Source organism: Rhopalosiphum maidis, chromosome 1 (genome assembly GCF_003676215.2).
Source record: "Rhopalosiphum maidis isolate BTI-1 chromosome 1, ASM367621v3, whole genome shotgun sequence".
Lineage (NCBI taxonomy): Eukaryota > Metazoa > Arthropoda > Insecta > Hemiptera > Aphididae > Rhopalosiphum > Rhopalosiphum maidis.
The window spans coordinates 33,322,529-33,342,977 of NC_040877.1; the positions used below are offsets into that span (position 1 = coordinate 33,322,529).

Genomic DNA, 20,449 nt, shown 5'->3' on the forward strand with positions numbered 1-20,449 from the left:
TGTAGCGTGTAATTTACACGTGTTATATGTGTTCTTAATAAATGCTTTAAAATCATATGATATTAATTGTTTCAAAAATATTTTTAAGATTTAAGAAAACAAAACTTTAAAAATTTGCTGAAAGTTTTACAAAATAATTTATACACATTCGATAAAACAATAGCATGTTACAATAAAGTAATTTTATACATAGCTAGTAATACATACTCTTGAGTAGTATAAACTTTCAAACATATTATAATTATATATTACACAACCTATATTGGCACCTATATTATAATAAACAGTATAATATATGCACACATGTTATATAAGAACGAATCTTTAGTACTGCTTTGACGTGTTAATTAGTTCGTGTTGATTTGTATTTGAAAACATGAATTTTAAGAAATTGCTTTATATTTTTCATTTCATTAATAAATGTCTTAGTAAATTGTTATTATAAATTATAAATCTAATATTAAAATGTACACGTTCGAGTTACATTTTCCAAGATAAGTAAATAATGGTAATTTTAACTAAAAATCATAATATTAATTTCCACTGGTTCCATAATTTGAATTAATTCTAAAAAATCAGAGTACCTGCCTGGCTGTCTTTTGGTTTTATATATATTTTTTACGCAACAGAAAACATCATAAAAATGTCAGATTTGTTTAGTCAACCTATAATGTAATCTTTCATTTGTCCTTTGCAATTGTTTTTTTCATAACGACGTTAATAATTTCTCTATAAAATTATCTTTAATGTACAAATGTGTTAGTGTTTAAAATTTTCTACAAGAAATTTAGAATATGTAAGCTATTTAAATTACAATTAATATAATTAATAAATATACTACAACGATACATCTATTATATATTATTTTATAAATAACGTGACATCCATAAGAGCAACTAGAATTCTAATTTTTTTAAACTTATATTAGATTTTGATCACTAATGATTTAAATTAATTAATATAATAATGTGCCTTATATTTTTTGTATTATTTTATAAAAAAGTTAAGGCACATTAAATAGTCTGTTCTATAATAATATTGTATACACAAAATAATTTGGATTATATCATAATATAATAGTATAAGAATATAAGATAATGAAAACATATTGTAGAATTTAAGATAAATTATTAAACAATAAACTGTTCACTAATGGACGACTGTTAAGCGATTTTTTAAAATTGAAAGTATTACTATGAGGTTAAAATAAATCTACTAAATTCCCCTCGACTTTAAAGTAATGATTTACATGATAACCAATTTCACTTCTTTTCTCTGTGTTTCAAATAAACTGTATAGTTTTAATAATATATGTGTAATTATTAATTATTCAACACATTCATTGTACAGCTTTAAGATTAATAAAAAAACTAATGAATTCTTAATAAATATTTAAATTTATGTATCATATCACGTCAAAAAATATTACTGCTGAATAATTCCTTTTAACCTGAGTTTCATGTCCATATGAATACTATACTATACTATACTTATACTCAGATATGTTTATTGTAAATATAAATGTTATGATTTTTAAATTAGGTACATGATATTCAGTAATGTTTTTAAATGATTGAAAAAGTAGCATACATTATAAATATATATATATATATATACAAACCCTAATACTTAGATTTTATTATTTCATTTTTATTTGTAAAATTTAAAAAAGTAATATACATATTGTAATAATTTTAGTATCAGTAGGTATTATATATTATAAAATAATTTGTTGAGTAAGTTTATTAGTTTTCTATGCTCTTCCATAAAATAATATATTTATGCGGAAGTAAATTTTCTTTGAAGTAATTATTTGCTTGAAACTACTTTGTCTGTATGTGGTGTATTTATATGTGAGGATCTCATTGACTTTTACATAATATGTAATTATAATTTATAGAATATCTACATTTCTACAGTGAAACTTCTATATAAAAAATTTGTAATATAGAGGAATTCGTTAAATAAGATTACATTGGTATTTCATATTCTATATTGTATTAAAAAAAAAAAAAATTAAAGAATAAACATCAAATACATATCATATTATAAATCTTATTATCTTATTACATATTTATTATATTAATTTGTTTAATTTATTATTAAAAAATAATTAGTGAGTTTCGTTTTTTTTTTTTTTATTGATCTTGAAATAACATTGGCAGTAGCGGCCATTAGTTTTTATATTATTTACAATAGACGTTATTTAAATTAAGTCGTAAATCGTATAATTTACATTTTCTTAAGAAAGTTAATTGTAGGTAGTAGGTGTCTGCGTTGGGTCCGAGTGCCGCATCTAGGGTATTGGGGATATTGGGGTTGTTAAGTCCATCTGTGTATTGGAGGCATTCTGTAAAAATATGGTTAGTTTATTATTTTTATAAATAGTACTTTTTTCGTAAAATGTTTCGATTTCGTTTACAAAACCGAGTTTATTATCAAATAGTTTATTCTTTATACAGAGATAAATTTATACATAATTAACAATGTAATTCATATACTGGTTCTTAAAAATAATTTGTTTAATGAAAAATTTCGTAATATGAACATTTTACTGTACGTATAATATTTCTCCAGAGACTAAATTCCTATAATTACGCCAATAGTAGATATTATTATCTCAATTTATATTGCTGGATTGAGTAAACTGGTAAAAATTAAAGCATCTGTGATTTGTGAATTTTTGAATTCGACAATTATTAAACCTAGGTACGATTAATATGCTTAGTTTAAAAGTGTCTAGAAAATAACAATATCGAATGAATTATAAGTTATGAACTATACCTACTGCTTTAAATTCTAAAACAATATCATAGGATTTAATTTTTAATTTACATTGCTAATTGTTAAATTTAAAAAAAATATTAGTAGGTATCAAAATGTTTACTTACATTTATTTAAGATTGATGTGGTAAATAAATTGTTAATCGGAATGTATAGTATTAAATGGAGCTCTTAAAACATGTTTATATGTTTTATTTTATGATAATTTGTTTAAGCCAAGATATTTATGTATCGGAGACATTAAAAACAAATTAAAACTTTCCAGGAATATTGGTAGGACGCGACGTACGGAAAAATTGTTGTATACGTTAAATGTAACAGTGGATAGATAACTGTTTGAATTAATGAAACATTTGAATAAAAGACAAGTAGGAATTTTATGTAGAAAATTTTGACGTTTGTACAATATTTTTCATGTAGTATACAATGTAATTATCATTCCAGTAAACACGATCACTAATCAGTGATATTATGTAATAATAAATAAATATTATTTATTGTGGTTTTTTGTCAATGTATGGTATCAATCTAGTGCCAACAAAACGATATTTGAACGCACATTTCCTTATGGTATAGTGGTGCCAAATGTTTTTGGGATGATTCAGTCTAATTTTCTGGCATGAACTATTAGTAGTATTGTATCGAGAGTGAATAACCCACGAGTTCGTCAGAATATTGTAATGTCCGTGACTTATAAACGAATGTTGTGTGATCGAGTTAAAAACAAAATAAATGAAACGAAACCTTAAATATACCATGGATAATAACAAAAGCCTCAACGGGGTCAAGGTAGATAATATAAAACGGGATAAACAAAAAAAATAACAGAAATTCACTCATTTGCCATTTTTATATATGCCGTAATGCGTCCAATTAATAATTATTATTTGGATGTAGCTGTTCAGTAAATGTTTTTTATTTTTTTTTTCTAAATTAGTGAATAATAATAATAATAATAATAATAATAATAAGCGCTTATAAAGAACTAGTAATTTTTCAGGCAAAATTGGTTGTAAAATGTTCAGTTAATTTTTTTTATATAAGAAAAACATTATTTAAGTAGTAGGTACCTACTATAGTAGATATATCTGCAAATAACTTATCATTTATTACCTAATGTATTCAGGAAATATAAAATTATATATATAGGTACCTATCTGTGTGTATTTATTACTATACATATTGTATTTTTTTAGTTAAGTATAAAACTGCAAATATTAATTTTTGTTTTTAATAAAATGTATTTAATGATTCTAATATAAGTATCCAAGATTAATAATAATATAATCCGATATTATACCTCAATGTCCATACGCACATAAGTCAGCAATATTTATTATCTTACATTTGAATGTTACTCTCATTAGTCTTATTCTCGTATAATAAATTTCGATCGTTTAATTGTACACTGGAATACTTGGTAATTACGTAATTTAGTGTGTATTACAATCAAATCGTACAAATAAATAAATTTGATTTGTAGAATAAATTGTGTGTCCGTTGCATGTATTTCAGGGAAGCACGATCAGTACTCTATATGTTTTTATACTTATGACCATCGTACAAGACATAACCCCTGTGGGGGTGTCTATTGTTTTTGAAACGTTGTATAATGTCAGTAAATGTGAAACGTCTGCCTTTGTCGGACTATCAAAACGATATTGTTTTATTTTGTTTTTTTTTACTTTGCTATTATACTATTATATAATACATTGCTGTCAGTGTCGTCAGTGAGACCTTTTTTGTTTTTATATATACAAAAAAAACTAATAATATATTATTCTATTGACTTAGCACGGTGAGTATTGAAGTTCTGGTCTTGTAGAACTAGATATTCATACTAAATAATAAATAAATTAAATGAAAATGATAAACACGCCCTAAAAATGTCGTTATTCATCACAATTGGATATTGTTAAGTGTTCCATAAAAAAATATTACAAAAGTATTGAAATTTTATAATATTATCTATATTATTATTAAAGACTGGATTTAATTGCATTAAAAACACATAAACATTTTATAATTACACCAAAAAAATACGTAAAAATATATCTTTTATTTTTTCAATTGCATTGATACATTTATCTTTAGTTTTTTTGTCCATTTGGACGAGGAGTATTTATTAAAGTATCTTTAATTTTTCTAAACATATTTATACTCTCAAGTAGTTTGCTATTCGATTCTTCCAAATTTGTAATATTAATAGATAACTTATTTAAGTGTAATTTTATAAATGCTAAGCTACATTTCACACATTATTTGGACACGCTGTTTCAGATTTTCCACACCGATAGAGATAACATTGTCTTAAACTTTCAAATACATTTTTAAATTTTTCAATGAGATTTAATCATGTTTCCCTATCTTGCAATAATATATGTTCGGGGAGTAAAGGTATACCAGAATTTTTTTTTGTATTTATTTATTCTCGGCGGTGCTTTTAGGAAAGCTTTTTCCTTAAATAATCAAAATACATTTTACATGTATTTATATTTTAAATATTAATTTTATTACGATTGTTAATTAATCTATTTATGTAATAATAAGTTTAGCTGAGTTAAATATTTTATTCATTTAAACACACAGATGAATTGTAAACAATTGTAAAAACGTGGAAAATTGCATTATAAAATTAAATATAGGTAGAAAACACAAAGTATATAGACTATGTATTATATTTGAATTATCATAACAGCAAAATGGTCTTTAATTGTTATCATACGCATAATATGATTTGTACATAATTACTCATCCATTGATTCGAATATTCAACTATATTTTATGTATTGTTATTTTAATAATACATAATATTATATCATATAGGTAGGTCTTATTTCGTACTATACCGTGCAAAATGTTCAAATATATTAAATATACATACACGCGCATATTACGCGCACATATACACCATAGTAATTAATTCGTTCGTATGCGACTCGATTTTGTCAGACATCCAACAACACATCTTTTCTGAGGTCGATTTTTCAGACACACACCGAGTGTAAAATAGGTGCACATTCCTGATGACGTATACAGACGTCCCTATGTGGCAGTTATATAGCGAAACGTATTATTATGCTCTTCGCGTCTCTTTATAATACATCATCGCACTATCGTCGTCAATGGAGCCCGTTGGTTTATTTTCTCTCGTTTTTATTATAATTTTTTTTTTTGTAGCAGTTTATAAATCAAACGTTTCTAAAAATATGTACTTGCTCTCGCGTGTGCGCGTGTGTATGTGTCTGTGATGCGTTGGCCGCGACGTATATATGTGAACGCGCGAAATTGTATTCTCGATTATATTATAATAGTTCCGTTCGGTTTTCATTTCGTGTAATAACACGAATAGGAATGCGTAAATAATAAATGAAGGGCACAGTTTTGAACCGGAAAACACCGATCGGTTTATCATTCACTTGTGTTGATGGTGCTGCTTTGTATAGTTATATATTATATTGTATACTATTATGATTTTCTATGACTCAAACCCGGAATTCGCTAATATCGAATGTTTATTTTTAAGAATCACGTGGGGTAGCTTGCTGCGTGAACGACATTTTCGTACAATTTAAGCAGAACGAATTTTTATAATTCGTTTAAAAATAACACGTGACCATTCATCGTGTTGTTGTTTTGTGTATGTATACCTTCTTTTAAACTTTTTAAGCGATGACTGTTAAACAATTCTGGAAGTACTAAAATTAGCACTTAGATAATTCTGAAATTTAAAAAACAAAAATTAAGTCGAAACATTTAAATGTGTATTAATTCAACAGCGCTGAGTGCATACTCGTTGGCGACATGCATTATTCTGAAACTATAGATACTTGAGAAATATTTTGATCGCACACAGTTGTTAACCCTTCAGGCTTCAAGAGGGTGATGAGGCTTAAAAATCTGAATATTATAAACTCCAAAATTATTATTTATTTTTAATATGTATGTAGGGTACATGACCTAGAACTGAATTTGTTTTTGCCAGTACTAAAAAACTAGTATGTTCCTATACAATAAATAAATTAAACAAATTATATTTTGGGTTATATATTTGAGTAATATCGTTTAAAAATATATGTTATCAGAGAACAATACAAATATTATATTACCATTTGCATACTATCTTATGGAAACCACTTAGTCGTTCCAAAAGATTTTAGGTATTTTATATATAAATTAATTTGCTCTCCCATGATACATTGATACCTGTTGACTGTATAGTCCAGTAGCGGCGTGAGATATTTTACTTCATAAGTCTCGTTAGGATTCTGTCCACCCACCAACCACCGAATTCTAAAAATAACATATTTGGTTAATTTACTCGTGGCCATATTTATTGATACAGCTGTTTGAATACCTACCATAATTATAATACTCGTACATTTAGCTGATATCATCTATTTTAACACGGAGTAAGAAGCTGACAGTCTATTAAGGTTCATGTAGTTTAAATATTCGTCAATTTCCATTGAATAACGATGCTTGATTTGGTTATTTAAAATTTAAATATCTGTTATTATTATTTAATATGTAATACTAACCTATTACTACCTAATCTAATTAGGTTTGAAAACCTATATCAACTCGGGTACTCATCTATATTCCAATATTTCACTTTACACTAATATCACTACTACTCCATAAAATTATACCAGTAACCAAGCATTCACTGACTTGAGCCCCCCCCCCCAAAAAAAAAATTCCTTCGTATCGCTAATGTTTTATGTCCAGTCGTGAATTTCAGTGAAATATGTTGTACACTTGTAGTTTGTTTTTTTTTCTACCACTTACACATCATCACATTTACTCTAACGTTTCGCTTTATTCAATCCTTTTTATCAGCGATTCTCCAGTGATAGAGATATTCTAAAATTGACGTAAAAAATTATGATAATAAAATATAATATTGCATTTTACATTTTACCTATACCGATATAATATAATATACAATGTATTAAAATGAGCACATTTTTATTTATAATAAAGATATTATGCGCCATATATATATATATATATATATTTTTTTTTTTTTGGAAACCATAAAAGAATATAAAATACTAAAAAAAAACTCGCTATGATAACAATATCATATTAAGGTGAACTTAAAAAATTAATATTCATCAAAATTGACTGAAAATAAATTAAGTATTTAAACGTTAAACAGACACCCCTTATAAATGTATGTTTTTGACTGTTTAATGAACGATTAACTTTTGTCGGACGCGTTTATTTTGAAAAATTGGCCGATATGACTGTCGACGACGTCGACAAATATCATTGGTATTTGGTAGTACTCATCGACGGAAAATGCGGTGGCCCAATTTCGCGTTATAATATTTCTTGCCAGTGTACGTGATATATTACAAATATATTTATATTTTAATAATAGATATATTATATTTTCATCTCCGGTTTATAGTAATGATTTAGTAAATATTAAGATAAATAGTTAAATAATCTGACTATGAAAATAAATAGCATAGATAATTATAATTATTAATAAAAGTTCTCAAACACTGCAATACACTGCTTAAGACTAATTGGTACCTATACTTGAGAATATTGTAAATAAGTATACTTACACAGTTATTTTAGTAAGAATGGTTGGCCGTTGATCTGCATAAAAATTCGCTTTCAATCAAATAAACAGAGACTATATATCACCCTCAATTAATTAGTTATCACTATATATCTCACAAATTTTCAGCCTTAATTTTCTTCATAAATTTTCACATCATCACTCTAGTTAGTACACCACTGCTTATAAAGATTCAAAAAACATTGGTAAAATAAATAGTGTCCATATAGCCTTCCTGAAAACCTAGAGGATTCCGCTTGTAGAAAAATAATTAAAATTTAAGATGATCCCCTACCTTAATATCTTTTTATATATCTTTTTATTTTTTATGAATTTTTTGTAAGCAAAAAAAATTAATTATTTTGAGTCGTTTATTCAAACGCCACACGTACGTGGGTTTTATAGATTTATAATGCATAATTAGTAAAGCCGAATTGCGGACTATTTATTTTTAAATTTAATTTGACTTGTATGTCCTATACAATGGTACGTCGCAAATGGGAAGAGAAGAGTCCGAGGAGACGCAGAAATTAACTCAACTCTATACAGTACACCTCATATAAATATATATAATACATAATATTCGACAACGTCGATTATTAATGAAAATTTCGTCTTTCGCTTGGAATTTTAATCTGAATTTGGCCCAAGTCCCCCGAGGTGAATATTCCGATATTAATATATTATACGAACTGACGGCGTCGCCGCGCGCACGTTATCACGTAGGTAGGTAGGTAGGTATATAATAATATATTTCATAAAACGACAAAACGTGTACGCAGAGTCCGAGAGAATGCCGCGTAATTAAAAAAAAAAAAAATTGAATTAAAATCCCGTAAGAACACGCCCGACGGGAACACACAGTAATCCGATATTTTCGCACCGTTTATATTTTTAGGCGCCTGTCATTACGTATTAGGTACTATTATTAATAATCCGATCGCTGGGCTAAAATATAATATGATACGTGCGCTTAATACTGGTCCGTGACGAAATGGCGTCCGAGGCAAACCCGTTGTTTTAGCAGCATTTTATATTATTTTAATAATATCGTATTATAATTATTTTACACGATGTATATTATACAGGGTATACGATTTAACGATTTCGCTCTTTATGTATTTATTTGATTTCGAAAAAAAAAATGAACTGTGTAGTAGGATAATATATATCGGAAAATAAAATTGATTTTGATACATTAGTTATTTTTCCTTAAGATTTAGATAAGAAGAATTTTGATGTGGAAGGTGCTCTGCAAACGTGTAATATATATAGTGCAGTTACTACAACTGCACTACGCACATATCAATATTTTAATCGCTTATATTTTTATATAAATTTAATACTCATCATGAGACATTTAAACATCAAAATGTCTATTGAAATATTCCGCTGAAAAATATGAAATATAAAACTATTTGATGCTGTTTACTGAAAATTCTAATGAAGAATATTTGCATGATAAGTATTAGATTTCTTTGCCAAAATATTTTTGTGTTATAAATACTGAAAACTGTACAAACATAATTTTAATAAATTAAAACGCTTACTGAGAAAATAAAAGCGCATTACAAGTTAGGTCATTGATCACCCTGTATATCAATTTTATCTTAATTTATAGCACAATAGCACAAAATAACATCACGATATTATATACGAAAATGTTAATTTCACCTGTATATCGCGGTCAGATTTTGTTCAATATGCAGCGTATAGGTCCGGGTTTCTTCCCTCACATACACACATACATAATGAAACCACAACCATAGTGTCTTTTTTCACTCGAATCGTATCATTTTTTTATTTTTATTTTTGGTCTTTTATACCATGGCGTTGTATTCCCAACAATTTTTCTTGGCTACGCTACCGGAACTGCTTATTGTTTAATACAAGTATAATATGTTTAATGTTTTATACAAATCTAGATTCCACAGATAACTTAACATCACATCCATCATTAACTCACTAGTCACTATAAATATTACTCGTATGTTGTAACGAAGAGTATTATCTCCGTGTCGTTCAGCGAAACTTATAGTTAATTGTGGAAATAGGCAATAGCACAACTCGTATAATATTGTACAGGCTTCTCGATATGTCAACTTGTTATTCAATATATCTGTGAAACTAATTACATCGAATGTACCTAAATAGGTAGAATAGGTAGATGTTTGTGAATCTCATCAAGTAATAATAGTATTTTGTTTCATAAATCCGAGACAAGTCTTACGCGCAAATTCAATACATATTGTGTATAGGGTATCTATACATCTTATAGCCAGCTGGTGCTATTATTGACTCTCATTGTGTTTATATATTACATAATATTATGCATTGAAAGATTTCCATACTAGTAGTTAGTTCAGCGTAAAAATAAAATGCATTGTTTGAGTATCAATATTTTGGCAACGCTACATGATTTTTATTATAAATATTTCGATCATTTATAGTCTGTGATAATAACAGCCCAGAGCGCAAATGTTATGGTAATTATTTATTGGTTGAAAAATCAAGACTATTGCCTATATTTGTTAATTAATAATAAACCGAAAACGATCTAAATATTAAATAGTCTTATTAACTTAACTTAAATTGTAAAAAAATCATAAGGATTGTAATAAATAATAAATATATTATTACACTATGTACACTGCTCAATGCTCATTCATTAAATTTAAAGTGATTTTATCGTATTGTTTGAAAAATATTGTAAAACCTTCTTTGTGAATCATTTTTATTCATTTGATAACAATAGTTTTACATTTAAATATTTAATAATATATTAATTTGACACAATTTTTTCCTAATCTCGTTTCAATGTCTCATTAGATCGTCTGGACCACGATCAACATCGTAATTAATCATTGTCTAAGATAAGATGTTAAATTCATTGACACAAATACTTTAATTATTTCTGTTTGGAAATATTTATTATGCACTATGGAAATTTTCATTTTTGTAGAAAAAAAACACATTTTCAGTAATATAATTTCTACGCATTTCTGATAATGCGTTTGACAGTTTTATAATTATTGAAGGGTCATATTGAATATTTATCTATTTTTTTAAGGGCTCTAAATTTCAGCAGGCCAAATATTGATTTATCTTCTTTGGCAAACATTAATGGTTTATAATGGTCCTAACGTTGAACTTGACCTGTATCTGTAAAATCGAAATTTAACATCCATGTGTGTAGCTATTACATTAACTATTTTAAACTACCACGTTACACATGTCTGTGAAATATAATCAAACACGATAAATGTTTAATCAAATACGTTCATCAATACGTATACGAATTAGTTTATACAAAATATAAAACTTTTGTTGAGAAAACTTTTTTTTTTTAAATAAAATTAAAACTTTAAATCCATATTATAAGCTTAATATTTGTGCAATAATATTAATGGAGATGAGAAGGTACCCGAAAGATACGCTTTTATAGTTTATACATTTATTATAACGTTAAATAAGTCGTTAAACACAAACATTAATTCACAATACTCGTGCTATTACTTGTGCCATTACTCGTACTCTATAGTTTTTCAAAACAATCAAAATTATATTACAATATACAAAATTATATTAGTATGCCTATGTATTTTCGATATTTAACTGCTAAAAGAATAACATACTATGATAAACTTTACATTAACCAAAAAACGTCAAATGTCTGTAAATAGTTTAATAACATCAGAAAGTAGTTAGAAAATACTAATAAGTATAAATATTTGATAAACATTTGAAGTTTACGACTTTTTTTTAAACTGGTATTACCTAAATAAAATCAAGTTTTTAGCTATTTTAATTTGTTTTCTCTAACTATTATGAAGTTCATATGAACATTATTAATTTGACGCCCAAAATACTTACCAAATAAAATTGTCACCTGTAAATCCTCTCATAATCGAAAACTGTAAAAATTATATTAATCAAGAGGATTTTAGTGCAATATTTGTTATCTTTTTTTAGCCACACGCAATATAGATAAGACACATTCACTCAAAATTATTTATTTATTTTGAAAATTTTTAGAGTAAAATAATCCATTAAAAAAGAGTATAATATTATTGAGGGATCGATATATCGGTTTTATATTTTATTATTTTTTTGACTTAATCTTTGACTTTATACATAAAAAAATTATAGTTTTAAATTGTTTTGAAACTATATTTAGACAAATTGACATGTTTTACTCACATAAATATTTTTCTTTATTATTATTGTAATAAGTGATTTAATTCTAAAGTTATTAAAAAATAAAATAATAGATTTATTTTGCGTGAGTGTGTTTTGTTTATGTCACGTGTAGAGGTAGAAAACAAACACTGCGCTGACATCCTCTTAATAGGTAAGTAATATATAACTGTTGCATTATTTCACTTTTGTTAATTTATTATAGGTGTTTTTATTTGTTTGATATTAAATATGCATGTTATAAACTAATATTTACTATCTATAGTCAAATATCCCATTGAGTACATTTTATACAAATTAATAACTTGATGAGAACACAAACTTAAATGAAATCAATCAATAAATAAATAAATTATATATCTGATATTATACCTATAATACAAAATTTAAAAATTAAACAGATAATCGGACTTGAAAAATCGAGATCAAAAAAATGTGACAATAGCGTATTATTATTCTAAATTTAGAAAAAACAATAAATATTTGCATTAAATAATTATACTTAGTTAAGGCATAGTTAATACTTAAAACCGTATCTTAAATATTTTAAAATTTACAAAATATATTTTTAATTACAAAATTGTATTATAATATAACAATTTCTAGTTTGTGCTACACTTGTAATAGTTTTATACACATCATTTTTGAGTAATTTTACTGTATATTAAAATGTTATTAATTTAATCTAAATTATAGCGTTAAATTAAAGTAGTTGTGTTAATATATACATATTTTATTTTAGAAATACCTGTTGCCTTTGAAAAGTGCCGAAAATTCTGTACTAATTGAACCGTCAGTGGTTGACGAGATATTTTACCAGGTAGATATATCTATTTCATTATCGTATTATAATCATTTACACTTATTAAAATAATGTACTCTGATCTTAGATACCCGACATTTTAATGGAGCACGAACAGTTCCTAAAAGATCTACATAAGCGTCTCGAAATTTGGGACGCACATCAGAGAATCGGTGACATTTTATTAGAAATGGTCTGTAGTGTGAATTGTTTGAAGTATAACTGACATACAACTTTTTTCATATGGTTTTTTTTTCTTTTAGTTTTCGAAAAAGCCTGTGATAGATTCATATACATCATTCATAAATAACTGGAAACAAGCCAAAGAAGCTATCAAATCGACTTGCAATTCAAAACCAGCATTTGCAAGATATTTAGAGGTATGAAAAAATAATTATAAATTAGGTTTATTGACTGGAAAAATGTTTTTCAAGAAGCAATCGTTTTATAAATTTAAACTTAATTTTATCTATTTTATTTTGTATTATAGTCTACAGCTCGAGAACACAAAGGAAAATTGGCATTAGATTCACTTCTCATCATGCCTGTTCAACGAATACCTAGATATGAACTTCTTATACAGGTATTTTTTTATTATTGAATAGGTATCACTTAAATTATTATTTAAGTTATGCATACATCAAATTGAATGTTTAATGGAAAAAATAGGTTAATTGTATATTATTATCACTGTAAAGAATGTATTTTTAGATTCTTATAAGTTTAAAATATCAACTATAAAAACCACATACGAATTTGTTGATAAATATAGTATACTATTTTAATGTCAACAAGTGAATTTCCCTGTATGAAGGGTGCTGGTATACCTACTGTTATCACAGAACGCCCGGAAGAAAATTTAATTTCCTGGTGAGAAAATTAGGTTAAGTATTCCAAATCTGTGGTTACGAGTTGATTACTAAATAATAATAAAACTTTTTGTTGAAAATTCTAACTTGAATGCCAACTAGGGAAACGTATTTCTAAAAATCCTTAAAATATTATCTTGATATTAAATTTAAAGTAGTTAAATATGCTCAAAGTAAATTTATACTTAAAAATATGCATTTTTATTTATAGGATTCTGAGTAGTAATAAATGTATTGATTTTATAGTGATATGTGTGTTTTTTATGTATAAAATATTTATATATACACGGTAAGTAGTCAAAAAAAATTGTTTGATTATTTATTTTAAGGGTTGATTTGGATAAAAATTTGAAAAATTATTTTACATTTCAAAATGTAGTATAATGTTCTTTATAAATAGTTCATACTGGTACTAAAATCTGAAAAATATACAAATACAATAATTTTATATATATATTTGTTATTTAAATTTGGACAAAATTGCGTATTTTTATTTTTTTAAATGAATAACGATGTTAATTTTGTTATAATTTAAAAACAATATTCATTAAGATTTAAAAACTTTTTTGTGTATTATGGATTTTATACAAAAATTATATTTTTAAAAGCAATGTTTTTGATAAAAATTAAATCAAATTACTGAATTACTAATAGCAAAATAAAATACTTGAACAAATAATAATATCAAAAAACATAGCATAAAATATAGGCTGATAAATTGCCTCCGCTCGCAGAAAGTTTTTTGTACACGATTATACATTGAATATAAATTTAATATATCTAATACACTGACTGAAATAATAGTGACATTTATCGTACAACAGATTGACAGATTGGTATTCACTATATATTTTATACTATAATTTTATTTTTTAAATAAAGTTACATTTCTTATCCCTTTAAGATGAAGCTTAAAATAAACCACTCTAAATTTATAAGCATTGTGCAAAAACTCATATTTTAATGACCACCGCTTATCATTTCACCTACCATATTTTATTGGAATTTAAGAATAGCTTACGGTAGACTGTCTAGCTCTATCCATAATTTTTGAGCAACCTCAATATTACGTACGTTACTAACTTGATATGTCATCATATCGTTTTCGTACTTATTACATATTTAGTATTATTTATAATTATATAACCTCTAAAATGCTACCGGTTCTTATTGCATCGATAAAAATCATGCACGTTTGATTGTGTTCATTATTTAACGCATTGTTATTTGTTAATATTATATTAAAATATAAAAAAATACATTAATGCCTAACTCGATTTTCCCTTTTTAAATTTATTAAAATCTTTCAGTTTTCCGGCCCGTACATGACTTAAAAATGACATATAGTAAACCATTCATAATTATAACGATTAGGATTTTGGTTTTTTATTTAGACGCTATTGAAACACACCGAACCAACGCATCCTGATCACGAGTCTTTGATCGAATCACAAAAACAGGTGCACGAAATGGCCGTAAAAATCAACTGTACTGAAAAGGACAACATGGAGCTGGAGCAAATTGAGTCTTTGATCGACGGACTTATACATTTGGCAGCCACCGACCGAACATTCCTCAGACACGACTTGGTAACCATCGTTTCCGGGCAGTCGATGAACCGTAAGGAACGAGCGCTTTTCTTGTTCTCCGACTTGCTGATCGTTACCAGTATCAAAAGAAAAAGCGGAACCATACGTAAACCATCCACGTAAGAGGCAAACCGTTAAGTTTAAGTTTAAATAGACATCGGACTTGACGGTGTAAAAATCTCGATAACGTTTGTGCAGTTGTGCGCTATAATACAATTTGAATCTATCAGATTAATAAGAAATATTTAAGAAAATTTTTATACATAGGCCAGTTTCAAAACTCATCTTTCTGCGGCTTAAATTATTGTATCTATTCGTGCAATTATAGCTCGTGCCCATGGTTAGTTAATGTAATAAATTAATGAGTGCGTTTATTTTTACAAATGTGTTCGTTTAAAGTGTACTGAATACTAAAATGGTCATACAAGCCACGCAACCAAATAATATAGAAGACTATTGAAAACATTTCTAATAAGATTTAAAATTTTAAAATATTACATGCTTTTTAATGTAATACACGCTAATGAGCCAAGAAAAACAGTATGAGACGTTTATAATAGATGTTGTGAAACAAATTCTGTAAAATATTATTATTGGACATTTTACAGGACTACGCCAAACAGCGTTGTGAGCAATTTAGAAGCAAACAAATACAAGTTACTTATGAAGATACCATTGGACGATGTTGAAATAGTTAAAGGTATACATTAGCATTACTGCCATGCCATAGCGTCATTTAATAACTTAAAAATTCGTTTTTAGTTTCAAAATATTCATATGACGTATTATAATCCCTATTCCTTATATAGGTATTATTATACAAAGTTGTAACTCTATAATTATTTCATATCAAGTTTTTTATAAACATTTAAAACAGTTTTTCGATATATATAATTAATATAATATATTAGTATTATTATGCGTTTATTTAAAACGTCGAGTGTACAAATTATCAACCTGTAATGTACCATTAATCATAGTTTAAATTAATTTTCCGAAAACATTGCATTTAAAAAAAATGTCATTATTATGTTTATAAAATATAAAAATGTATATTTTAATTTTGATAGTCTCGAGTATCCATTAATAATGTTTTGAAATTATAAACACAACTAAAATCATCATTTTTTGTTTTAATATTCAATTTTTTCTAAATTTTAACTTAAAATGACTATAAAAAAACTGCACACACACATACACACACACACACACACACACACACACACACACACACACATATATATACACAAACTTGTAAAATCAATAAATTTATCACTCCACTCAGAATCTAACACAAATAATTAAATACTCGATAATATTTCAGTAAAAGATGAAAACGTACGACGCATGCTTCGTGAGATGGAGTATTTGTCAGAAGATGTCTCCACGCTGACGCAAATGACAGATATGGTTTCCATGTTGCACTGTCCACACAGTCACTTAGAAGAATCAATTAAAGACATGCTCAGTGCACTCAATAAACAACTATCGGAACGCCAAGCCAGTGACACTCAGCTATGTTATCTTGAATTGAACTTGCACACCAGGTAAAAAGAATGTCGATGACCTGTGCCTTTTTTGTATCATGGTAACCTCAGATTAGAAAAATGATTGTTTTAAATTGTATATTATTGATGAAACCTGTTTAAATCCAAAATAATGTATACAAATAATTCTCGTTTAAAAATGTATTATTCAGTCAAAATATAAATAAAAAAAGTAAAAAGTACATTAAGTTGTTATGTATTATAAGTACCTATTGTATTTTTAGCAGTAAATAAAATTTTCTATTTTAAAAAAATCCCAAAATCGATGAGGATTTTGGTTGAATGATTTTAATGTTTCAATTTTTTTTTAGAAATGGCACTGAGACCGTGTCAATAATGTTTTCAAAACCAGAAAAACGAGCAAACTGGGAAGAATCTTTTAACGAGGCCAAACAAAAACTCGGTAAGTAAAACAATAAGGCAGACTAATACAACAAAATCACCAGATGCGTCCATATAGACTATATACTAAGAGTCCCAACTCGGAGTTATGCATTCATACGGGAATAAATATATAATAATTTTGTTTATCGATTGAGTAGGTTGAGGTACTTCAAAATAGATGAATATGATTTTGAATTCGATTTTAAGCAGTACAATCGATCTATTTAGGTTTTCTGATAAAACGTTCGGTGATCATAACTCATAATACACAATTATACACAATTATACAATCCATTATACACAGAGATGCTTTTAAATGTATTTAAAACCTAAGGCGATTTTAAACACATTTTCACCGCTTCTGTTGTGCATTTCAGTTCTGTCTACGGACCGGAGACCGAATGCTGATTTCGTCGGCCCGGTACCTATACGAAAGACCCGGGCTGGCTTGCAGTTTACGTGTGCGGCACCGGCGTTGAACCAAAGAGACGTGTGGGTTTGTAACAGTGATGGGTACGTGGGACAAGTGTGCGTGCTGAGTCTTTATCCCGAACCGACGGTCACTTCATGTAACGGCGTATGCAACGCTCGCATACTATGCGTCACCTCGATACCGGCTCCGCAACGCGACGAGTAAGTCACCCATCAGCAGTTCCGTACATCGTCTGCATAACAAGAGTTTTATATACTGTGATGACAATTTTACTAAAATTTTTTTCAATTTTCTCCTTCACTCTTACATGTTCAGTCAAGCCAACAGTGCCGACAAGGACGACCAGACCAACAACCCAGAGATCAGCATATCGGTCGAAGACTGTGCTGAGCAAACTGGGCCGGACATCAAATTAGACAGGTAACGAGCGTTTTGTGATTATAGAACACTATTCGCGCGTAGCACTTAAGACTCATATAGACTATCTAGACTATGCCGATTCTAAATAAAGATGAGACCAAATGGGGTTCCTCAAATGGTGCTACACCATTTGTATAAAGGTGGTTAAAAATATGTGTTTTATAATATTAAAAGCTCCAGAATACAATTTAAAAAAAAATTGTAAATTTATAGTTAAATTACAAAAATACAAAACTAAAATAATATCATATATACATTATTCAATGAAATTGTACCGCTAATTAATGATGATGGTATAATCAATAATCTTATTATGAAGAAGGCCATAAAATAAGTAATTAAAATATTTAAATACGTGTATTAATTTTATTTTATAATACGAACTAGTAAAAATTAAGAAATTCAATTTTATTGTTTTATATATATTATATAAAAAATTGAATTTTTTTTTCATGGGAAAGACTGGTGCATATATGAGTGTATAGCTTTTATTATCTACAGGTAAAAAAAATATTTATAAAAATAAAATGCATTTAAGCTGACATTAGTCGTAAGTTGTAGGTACTAACAATTCCGGTATATCCATACTCATATTATTTTGTCACACAGCTCATCGAGCGAAGAAGATGACGACAAGGACGGTGGTCACGATCGCGTCCCTGACGGAATGTACCCCACGGAACCTGTTGACTTCGAAGGTGAGCCAACCATGTGGTTGGGTACAGAAGACGGATGCATACACGTGTACAATTCGATGGATAATATTCGCATAAAACGAAATAAAGTGAAAATTCAACACGGATCCGCGGTGCATTGTATCATGTAAGTGCAAGGCGAAGATAGAGTAAACCAATTCTAATAATTTTATAACATACAATATAATTTAATATTATCATCATTACGTAGGTAATTACATATACATATTATAGTTTTTGGTGAATCATTATATTAGTTTACTAGTTATATTTTATCGTTTTTTAAGTAATTTTGTTCCGATATGAAAACAAAATATAAAATAAATGATTAAAATTAATTAGAGTAAACTATAAATTAGTACAAATTATTACGTTAATAATTCTAAATATTGTTGAAATCTTAATTATATGGAACTAGATATTGTGCCATTCGGAATTGGTATAGGTACTATGTTATTTATACTTAATTTAGTTAAGTTGGATAAATGATTTATTCGAAAAGTAATGTTGCTTTAATACGTGTGATGGACAGGTACTTAATAAGTGATAGCAAATGTTATGCTTTATATAATATTATACTGTTTAAAATATAAAATATTAATACTATTATTTCTGTTTAATAGTTATCTCAACAACCGCGTTTATGTTTCATTAGCAAATGGTGACATTTGCATCTACTGCCCAGATACGAGTAAGTACAACAATACATCAATATTTTAATGTCAACGTTAATAAATAAATACAATTTCTTACACCTTCCAGACGGTAGTTGGAATACATCGGATCCAGTGACTATAAACGTTGGATCGGCTGCTATCCCGGTTTCCAAAATGTTGCCCGTTAGTGATAAGCTCTGGTGTTCATGTCACAATACTGTTAAGATATTCGACACGATCACATTACAATTTCAAGTGAGCAAAAAATATGACAAAGTATAACTTAACAAAATTACTGTTAGTATAATATTACTGTAAGTAACTTGTAAATTACCTACTTAGAATGCAACTGTGTTAGACTTAGCCTAATTTCCGGATAAAAACATATACCTATACGAGTAAACATAAATCCATCCAATTAAATACTTTTATTTAAAAAAAAAGATTATATTCAGTAAAATACTGCAGAAAGTTTACAACAATTAAGTACTTATA

At 27.2% G+C, this 20,449-nt stretch overlaps 1 protein-coding gene across 1 annotated transcript in view; it reads left to right on the forward strand.

Annotated features, from left to right (window-relative positions):
• The window catches only part of LOC113553679 (rho guanine nucleotide exchange factor 17), a 67,988-nt gene that overhangs the window by 44,746 nt on the left and 2,793 nt on the right, over window positions 1-20,449 (forward strand). The window contains exons 5-17 of the mRNA XM_026957146.1: window positions 13,302-13,379; window positions 13,450-13,554; window positions 13,625-13,741; window positions 13,852-13,944; window positions 15,625-15,938; window positions 16,428-16,519; window positions 17,144-17,366; window positions 17,678-17,769; window positions 18,128-18,383; window positions 18,499-18,603; window positions 19,213-19,425; window positions 19,922-19,989; window positions 20,061-20,209. Coding sequence (XP_026812947.1) covers window positions 13,302-13,379; window positions 13,450-13,554; window positions 13,625-13,741; window positions 13,852-13,944; window positions 15,625-15,938; window positions 16,428-16,519; window positions 17,144-17,366; window positions 17,678-17,769; window positions 18,128-18,383; window positions 18,499-18,603; window positions 19,213-19,425; window positions 19,922-19,989; window positions 20,061-20,209 — 1,905 coding nt within the window. The remainder of the gene's footprint in view (window positions 1-13,301; window positions 13,380-13,449; window positions 13,555-13,624; window positions 13,742-13,851; window positions 13,945-15,624; window positions 15,939-16,427; window positions 16,520-17,143; window positions 17,367-17,677; window positions 17,770-18,127; window positions 18,384-18,498; window positions 18,604-19,212; window positions 19,426-19,921; window positions 19,990-20,060; window positions 20,210-20,449) is intronic.